This window comes from Podarcis liolepis (assembly GCF_965112155.1).
Source record: "Podarcis liolepis genome assembly, chromosome: 15".
NCBI lineage: Eukaryota > Metazoa > Chordata > Lepidosauria > Squamata > Lacertidae > Podarcis > Podarcis liolepis.
In genome coordinates, this window is record NC_139566.1 from 18,052,033 (window position 1) to 18,061,431 (window position 9,399).

Sequence of the window (9,399 nt, forward strand, 5' to 3'; positions counted from 1 at the left end):
CCTAATGATCTCCAACACAGAGTTCACACTTTTCACAGCCACTGCTTGATTAACAAGTTCAAACTTATCCACCTCAAGCCCCACATCTCTTTGCTGGTCAATCACTGCCTGCTCAGACCTTATTAGCATTGCATTTCTTTATTTTGAACCATCTTTAACATTTTATTACCCAGCCACCGTTCAAAGAGATCATTTCAGAGCTTTCTGCAACCCCTTCTTTGTTTTAACCACCCCAGACAGTTTGGAGTCATTGGCAAACCTTGCCGCGACTATTTACGTCTGATTCCCTTCCTAAGAAAGTCTTTCAGACCACGGGGTGCTGCCCTGCATCTTTTGCCTTGAAGGCAGTTGGAAAGAATGCAGCTTCTCTACAGTCGCCCTTTCCTCACACAGTAAATCATTTAATCCCCTTGTCTAAAGGTCCAACTGTCCCCTTAGCTGCTTTCCTGTATTTACATGGTTTAAGAACTTCACAGAAAGCCATTTGCACAGTTTTTTTTAAGATGAACCTTCCCCTCCTCCCTCTGCTTTAGCAAGCTCACAAAGGCCCCACTTGTAAACAAGAGTGCTCTCACCCCAGTCTCTCTTTAAAGTTTATTGAAACATTTGCTGAATATTACAATACAAAAGAGAAGTAGTCCCTCACTGTGGGTGTCCCCTTGCCTCTCAAGAGCCAAATCTAACAAATGTGAAGGAGGAGAAATAGAAGGCAAGGTGATTTGAGCCTAAAGCAATACCCAGGAATGGCTTTGGTGCAGACAATTTGGATAGAAAGCACTGAGATCAGCCCCAATACCATCTAATTCAGCACCTGCCTATTAAATATGACTTGCTCTTGGATGCTCCCATTGTGTGCTGACCATCTCTTAATGTAGGCCAGCCTGCTTTTAGAAGAAAGGAGTGCCACTTCAAAATGATCAATGTATCTTGAAGCTTGTGACCTACTGCAAAACTGCTATCTGGCATGCCCGGCAGTGTCTGGGTTTGGGACATACACATTGTATTAAATAAGGCAAAGGGAGAAAGGGAAAGAGGCCTGGAATACAGTAGAGGCATCTGGTCAAGACAGGGTCAAAGTTCCTCAAGGAATGAGCTATGGCTGCTGCTAACAGGCTGAGCCAATATTTGGTGGTTGTTGCCTGCAATACAGCAGCTCCAAAATGCTCCTGCAAGTGCAAGCTCCCCTCCAGAAAAAGGGGACAAACAGCTAACCCTATTAGACAAGAGGATGGGGTTTGAGGCGATGCCCCTTTTCTCTGAGCAAAGTTATGGAAGCCCCCAGGCTGGCTTGACCTGTCACTTCTCCTCCTCATCTGAGTCGCTGCTGTCTTCACTCTCCAGGTAGCTGTAGTTCACCCTGTTTGTATTCACAAACAAGTCGGCATCATCGTCCTCAGAGTCTTCCTCCCCCGCAGAACGTGGTGGGCTTTGTGGCCCATCCCTGCTAAAGGAGGACAGACAGAAGGCGCTCTTAGCATAAACTTCTCTCTAATTAATAATAATAATAATATTTTTTATTTATATCCCGCCCTCCCAAGCCAAGGCCGGGCTCAGAGCGACTTACAAGCAATAATAAAAACAAGTTGAATGATTACAACTTAAAAACAAAATTAAAATACAACATTAAAATTTTGAAATATTAAAATGTAGCCTCATCGCAGGAGGAGAAGGAAAGGAAAAAAGAAAGAGAGGGAGGGAATCAAATTGGCTCCAAGCCAAAGGCCAGGCGGAACAACTCTGTCTTACAGGCTCTGCGGAAAGAAATCAGACCCTGCAGGGCTCTGGTCTCATGAGGCAGAGCGTTTCACCAGGCCGGAGTCAGAGCTGAAAAGGCCCTGGCTCTGGTTGAAGCCAATCTAACTTCCTTAAGGCCCGGGACCACTAGGGTGTTGCTATTTATGGACCTTGAGGCTCTCCGTGGGCGGTCCCATAGGTACGAGGGTCCTAGGCCGTGAAGGGCTTTAAAGGTCAAAAGCAGCACCTTAAATCTGACCCTGTACTCTACCGGGAGCCAGTGCAGTTTGAAAAGCACTGGGAGAATATGTTCCCATGGCAGAGACCCCGTGAGGAGCCTCGCTGCAGCATTCTGCACCCGCTGGAGTTTCTGGGTCAGCTTCAAGGGCAGCCCCGCGTAGAGCGAATTACAGTAGTCAAGCCTGGAGGTGACCATCGCATGGATCACTGTGGCCAGGTCGGGGCGGGAAATGTACTTCCATTTATTATCCATTTTTTATTACTTCCATTTATTATCTGCCTTTCATGCTAAGGTCCCAGGGCGCAGTTTATGATCCCAGGGCACAGTTTATAACAAAACACAACATTGGAAGCAAAATAGGACTACTAACAGCTGGCCCCATGGCTACAACATCCAGCCTAATTTTTGTACTTTTATAACTTGTCCTTGCCTCCCCTTTTTCTTGCTTTGTGCAATTGTGTAGCCTGTTGTGGGTAATGTTTCTGTCAAAACGCAACAGACGTCCATGATCCGCACTTTCCAGAAGCAGTTGAAGACATTTTTGTCCCAACAGGCTTTCTCAGCTGGATAAATGGGTCTCTACCACAAGTGTCCACTTGCTAGGGTTTTAATCTGGTTTTAAATGTATAGTTGTACCTTGGAAGTTCCCAAACGTTTTGACTCCTGAATGCCGCAAACTCTGAAGTGACTGTTCCAGTTTGTGAACTATTTCTGGAAGCTAAATGTCTGACAGGGCTTCCGTGGCTTCCGATTGGCTGCAGGAGCTTCCAAGGTACAGCTGTATATGTTGTTCTTTATTTCTCTTATGTGGTGGTTTAGAAGGCAATAAATTAATTGTAATAATTAATAATAATACTTACATCACAACAACAACACCTTAGAGGTGAGAGACAGGAGGTCCCTAGTGTGCTCTCCCACCCTCCACACAAACACATCGCAGGAGTCCCATTCCCAAACTCACCTGTCTTTAGCACTGCTCTGAGCTCCTGCCGCACCACCCAAGAAGGCCTCAGGCCTGCAGAAAGAAACAGGAGAGAGAAGGGCAGCCTGGGATATTGGTAGCTTAGTAGTTTGGAAGGTACATTTGAGCCTACGAAGGGATGGCCCCAAGACAAAGGTGGGAGCTGCAGAAGAGATGGGTCATTACATAAAACTAGTCAGGAAAGTGTATCACACCAGCAGCCTGGACATACCCTTCACCCAGTCTGGTGCACTGGGGTGGTTTAAACTCCCATCGGCCAATCAGGTCCAAAGTCAGGGATGATAGGAATTGTAATCCAAAATATTAGGAAAGCACCAGGTTGTGGAGGAGGCTGGCCTAGCAGGCTTCAGGGGTGTTGTCAGTAGCTCTCCTTGTCAGTAGCAACTTTCCTACTACAGTGGTACCTCGGGTTACATATGCTTCAGGTTACAGACTCCATTAACCCAGAAATATTACCTCGGGTTAAGAACTTTGCTTCAGGACGAGAACAGAAATCGTGCAGTGGTGGCACAGCGGCAGCGGAAGGCCCCATTAGCTAAAGTGGTGCTTCAGGTTAAGAACAGTTTCAGGTTAAGAACGGACCTCCGGAACGAATTAAGTACTTAACCCGAGATACCACTGTACTGCTGGAGGGAAGACAGCTGGGTGGCAACAAACCTATCAGCAATTGCATAAGTTTTTTTTGGGGGGGGTCCAACTTGATACCCACAGACACCCCCTGGCACCCTCCAAGACCTCCTACCCCTTCCAGTTTCTATCTTTTGTTGTTGTTTGGCTGGGAGTGAGGGGGGGAGTGTTGATTCCTGCTTCTCAAATCTGGGTTGTGTTTTTGGGGGGAGGCAGGTTGTTGAGGGTTGAGCCCTATTTTGGTTGCAGGGATTTTGAGTGTCACCAGTGGGTATTTGGTCCTTACCAGTATCCTTCCTTTTTCAGGTAGCGAACATGGTCCTTGTAAAGGACAAAACTAATCTCGGCTTTCACTTTCTCCCCTTCTTCTATGGGATCTACCAGCAGGAAGTCACCTGGGAGGGGAGAAAAAAATAAGTGTGTGTCTATGTAAGTCCACAGCTTATGCACCTTTACCTTGTGCGTATTCAGCTTTATGTGCATGGCCAAAAATTTAAAAGGGGGAGAGGTTCTAGGGAAAATGTCACTAGCAATCCCACCTGCCACTGAACTCAATAGGCATGGACTATGTGCAAGGTTGGCTTTAGCCGTGATCTGCAGAATGTAACCCTTGTATAAGTTGTGGGCTTACTGTATATATTGCACACAGACACAAACTTGCAGGAACTGGAAAGGAGGAGGAGGAGGACACAATTTCCATCACTTGCTATGAGGACAGCTTTGCCACTCACCTCTCTTGATCCAGATATTCTTGCGGAATTTCGTGGGCATGCTCACAAGAAACCGCGTCCCTTCAGATGTCTCCACCTCATGGAGATTGTTGCCAGGGGTCCCCACCACCTGGAAGAAATAGGCAAAACAAACAACAACCACACTGTAAAGTTGTGCTGGGGTTTGTACCCACAAACAGCAACCATCACTGTAAGTCCATGAAAAGGGCCCTTTCTGGTCGACTGGCTTGAAACCCACCCACTCCGCTTTCCTCTCCTGCAGGGGAGGAAGAGCCAAACCTCTTTTGAACCGCCCAGCTATAGACAAGATGAACAGAGGGAGGCAAAATAATCAGAGAACTGTAGCTTTGGAGTAGACACAAAGGATAATCTAGTACAATCTCCTGCAAAAAGCTGCCCCAGATCCATAATCAGGGTTAATGCAGATCTAAGACAGCCCTCCCCAACCACCAGATGTTTTGGGCTATGAATTTTGTGATTCCCAGCAAGCTCAGCTGACAGCAGTTGTCCAAAGCAGCTGTACTAATTGGAGCTTGCTGAGAGGTATGATCCAAAACAACCAGAAGGCACTAGCATGAGGGATCAAGATGTACAACAACCAAGTCTACAGCTGTCTTGGGTGGAACACAGCTGCTAGAAACTGCAAAATCAGGACAGAAAATGAGCGATGACATCTGGAAGCCCATGGCCAGTCCAGGCTGGAGATGCACAGTGGGGAGGCCTCTGTTCTCACCCGGACGATCTGCTGCCTCTCTGAAGGCACCACATACTCTTCTAGGACTTCTTTCACCACATGCTTGCGTTTTGTGGCCTGGGACATGCTGTTCTGTTAGCCCTGGGGAACCGTGTCTCTGCCGGGGGCGGGGTGATGCAAGGAGTCGTTTGCAGAATACGTCCACGTTCTAGGAGGCTGCCCAAAATAAAGTGAATTGAATAATGAATGGAAGAGCATCACAAGTGCTTTAGCAGTGGAAATATCAACTAGGACAGGTGGAGCACTGCATGGGGCTGGGAGATAATGGAAGCCAGGTCCAATTGCTCTTCATTTTTAATTCATTTAGTTTAAATATTGCTTCTCACTACTGGAAGGAGTTGCAAAGCATTTTACAGGGATAATGGCATGCAAAATATACCAGGGGTAGCCAATGCAGTGACCTTCAAATGTTCCTAGACTACAACTTCCATAAGCTCATTCCAGTATGGCCAGTGGTGAGGGGAGTTGCAGTCCAAAACATTGGGGCACTAGGTTGCTTGCTCCTGAAATATACAATTTTAAAAATAAATCAGAATGAAAAATCTATGCTAAAAGTGTTCACCCTGTTCTGCCTGCACCAGGAATAGAGGTCTTCCTCAACATCGCAGGGAGAGGCCAATGGAGATAAACAAAGAATGGTGGGGGAAACTCATTCTTTGAATTCCTCTCTGGGTGGGAGAGGAACAGGGGTCTAGATATACTGTATAATTTAGTATTTTAATAATTGGTTTTAATAACTATTAATTGGATAAAATTGGCATTGTTATAATGAGGCTGTTATTGGAACAATATTGAGGAAAAAATATTTAGATGGGGGTGAAAAGTGTTCATCTAAAAAAATCATGCACCATAAGATAGCCAGCCAATCTAAATTATGAACAGATATAAAAAATAAAAGAGCAAGCACCAAGGAGAATAAAAACATCTTCATCTGGTGTCAGAATGACAATGTCAGTGCAGGTGAGCTTCCCTGGGGAGAGAATTCCATGATCGGGGGCAGCAGAGAAAAGGCCCGTTCTCTCACTCCACCCTCCTGCCCACAACTCTTGGAAGACCTGCCAGATAACCCACAGGTTTAAAACATAAGAATGGATGGGACCAAAATACCTCCATAGGAATTTACTTGTGTTCAGTGATGGGGAGGTTCTTTGTATAGGGGTGGGGGTGAGGGTCCACAGAAAACTGACCTGTTTCCAACAACAGCCAACGTCGTCCAAGTTCAAGGGCTGTGGATCCAGTGCTGATTTCACTCTCTGGTACATTCACAGTTCTGGAAGAGCTTGAAGGGTGTGTGTGGAGAGATGAAATAATAGTAGGTCATTATACGCAAGGACAGTCTCAGGGGCTCAGAGGTATACTGCTTTTGAACATGGATGTTCTACCACTGCCATTGATCCTTCATAGATTTATCTACTCTGTTACAATTACTACCTTGCTGGATCTGAAGAAAAGATTCATCTGGTCCAGACTTCCTCAAATGGCGCCCTCCAGATGTTATGGGCTCCAACTCCCATCAGCTCCAGCTGCATGGAGTTGTAGCCCAAAACATCTGGAGGACACAAAGCATTGGAGTTTTTTGGGGGTGCATGTGTGACTTATTCCAACATCCTCTATCCCACAATGTCTAACTATGTGCTGTGTGAAGAAGTCCTTCCTTTTATTTCGTCCAATATGCAGCTTCATTGAATGTCCCCGAGTTCTAGTGTTAGGAGAGAGGGAGAGCAGCTTTTCCTTATCCACTTTCTCCATGCCATGAAGAATTTTATACACTTCTATCATGTTGCCTCTTACTTGCCTTTTCTCTAAACTAAGAAGTCCCAAATCTCAAGGCCTGGGATACTTCATATCTGGCAACCCTTGCTGGGAGTAAGCTAGTTGGATTCCACTCATAGAGCTTACTTAGCACTTTGGTGCTCTATATTTCAGCACTCAATGCGCTTCGCGTGTTAACTCTTAAAGTCTTAAATTACTGTTTGTTAGTTTTTCTTATTGATCATTCTATTGGGGGGGCAGAGGGTTTTGTTGTTGTTGTTGGTTTTTTTGCAGACCGCTTTCGTTTGTTTTTTCTTTTACAATCAAGCCGCGTATAAATTTTATGAAATAAATAAATAAAAACTCGGCAAGCACCACGACAGCCCTGAGAGGTAGGACCGGCCCACCCCCCGCCCTTAGGAAGGTAGTATCGGGCTCTCATCTGTTTTTGAACCTACCCTTTCAAAGCGTCCTGCGCCCCCAAACCTGCAGCCTAGCCCTCCGTTTGGTCGATACCTGCTTAAGAACTGGCGCCTTCTCGTCCTCTCCGAAGCGTGAGAAGCGAGAACTTCCTACTTCCGACTGCCCTGGACTCGACTTCCGGGTGCGTCACGCTTTTCCTTCCCGGAGTGCTGCGCTTAAAAACTTCCCCACCTCCGAGGAAAGCTGCCCTGATTGGACTATATACCTGTGAGTTAAGAGCACTGCGGGTGCAGCCACTTCAGAATTGACTTGTCAATGACTTGTTGTGATATCAGCCTTGCTGATTTGTGCAGGAGAGGGCGAAAGAGAAACACGGATTAGATCACCGAATGACCAGAAGAATCAGAAATCAGGAAGACCAAAATTTTAATAAGGAATGGGGAAAATTTATAATTTATCTTAAAAACCATTGTAAACAGTTAAAACCGTTAGTAGGACTGGAATAACATTTGTAGTTTAATGGTGAACGTTGGACATAATGGAGATGTAAAATATTTGGATTATCATAAAAGATGCAGGAGGAAATGATTAACCATAGGACCCACAAAGGGGAGGAAGTAAGTCCAGCAGATTCTATGGAATCTTGTTTTTATGTTGTGTATTGGATATGTGATTGTAAAACTTTGATCTGAAAACCAAATAAACATTTTTTAAAAAAGAAATAAAGCACCAAATGAAACAAAACAAAAATAACCCAAGTATCCGTTTTGTCCTAAATGACCTCTCCAAAGAGAAACTTGAGTGATTGCTGGAGGAATATGTTGGTGCAGATCTGGCCACGTATGAAAAGAAGGGGAACTAGACATAGAATTGTAGAGATGGAAGTGTGATAGGAATTTTATGGTCTTAGATATATAGTAATGTTCATAACTGCACATACATAGATCAGCACAGGAAAGCCAACCTGGAACCATTTTGATTCCTAAACTGACCAAATCCTTTCTCTGCAAGGTTAAACCTGGGAAATCCAAACCCCATTGTCTCTTTCCTCACAAACCCTGTCTCAAGGATATGTCTGTTTGAATAAGGTGTGAGCCTGTGACCTGGCCCAGGAAATAAGTATTTTACCACTACAAAAGAATGGCCAGGCTCCCCAGGAAATCCAATCAAGCAACCTGCCAGACAGGAGATAAACAAGGACAAGAGAAAAACAACATTTAAATTTCTGTGATGTAGGTGTGATGTATCTGAGGGGTGGTCTTAGGTTACACCCCTTCTGTGATGTATGCATAATGTTTCTGGGGGTGGTCTTGATCTAGAGAATGGGAATTTCAAAAGTCTTTATAAGGCCTTGCAGGCCATTGTTCTGGGTCCTCTTCCTCTCCTGCGTGTGAGGGGAGTACCCTGTTGCAACAGATCAATAAAGATCAAGCTTACTAGCTGCTTTGCTTCTCAATATTCTCTGGTTGGCCTCTGTTATTTTCTCCTACCAATAGGGAACCTATGTAAGGACTCTATATGGGCTCTTGGATACCCCATAAGGGAAAAGGGCATATTTTTATTTACAACAGAAGGGACCCTGAGGGTAGTCTGGTCCAAGCCACTGCAATATAGGAATCTCAACATACATTTCCATGTGGCATCTCATCAGGTTTTCAGACAAAAGTCTCTTCTCAAACTCTTGCCCGTCCATCTTTTCACCCAAAGGTTGCCTGGTGTTTTCCACTGAAAGGCTATTTCCATACAAGCTGCTGCTAATAACACCACAACTAACTCATTATGTGCTCCTAATGGTTCCAAAGCTGAAGCAGGAGCTAAACAAAAAATGTGAACTGGAGCACAATCCCATCATGTATGTAAGAGAGCCAACAGTGCCACCATCTCTCCAATATAGGGTGAGATTGAGTTGTTAACAAAGTGGAGCTTTAGGGTGTCCAATGCCATCGAAAGAGCGCTTTAAGTTCTGCCTTTTATATTCAAGTTGTTATTTTTAAGCCAGCCTTGGACTATGTACCCATGTTGGTTCACGTTTCTCTAAAGCCAGCCCATCTTCCCAAGCCCATGACGGCAGTGATCAATATTCAGGAGGATGGATTCAAATATCTGAAGATGGAGCAAGTTTTGTTTTCTGCTGCTCCAGAGGGGAGGACCCAAA

General features: G+C 45.1%; 1 protein-coding gene across 3 annotated transcripts; it reads right to left on the reverse strand.

Moving 5' to 3' along the window:
• Window positions 1-580: 580 nt before the first annotated feature.
• EIF1AD (eukaryotic translation initiation factor 1A domain containing) lies at window positions 581-7,443 on the reverse strand. 3 transcript variants are annotated; one of them, XM_083478389.1, is made up of 7 exons: window positions 7,338-7,443; window positions 6,257-6,348; window positions 5,049-5,225; window positions 4,316-4,424; window positions 3,871-3,979; window positions 2,937-2,990; window positions 581-1,441 (listed from the first exon to the last, which is right to left on the reverse strand). In XM_083478389.1, the coding sequence occupies exons 3-7, from the start codon at window positions 5,133-5,135 to the stop codon at window positions 1,297-1,299; spliced, it is 504 nt and encodes a 167-aa protein (XP_083334515.1). In that variant the 5' UTR covers window positions 5,136-5,225; window positions 6,257-6,348; window positions 7,338-7,443; the 3' UTR covers window positions 581-1,296. The 3 variants fall into 3 exon arrangements, with proteins under 3 accessions (XP_083334515.1, XP_083334513.1, XP_083334514.1); XM_083478387.1 differs by having other exon boundaries at window positions 581-1,444; XM_083478388.1 differs by having other exon boundaries at window positions 581-1,444; window positions 7,280-7,429.
• Window positions 7,444-9,399: the final 1,956 nt, after the last annotated feature.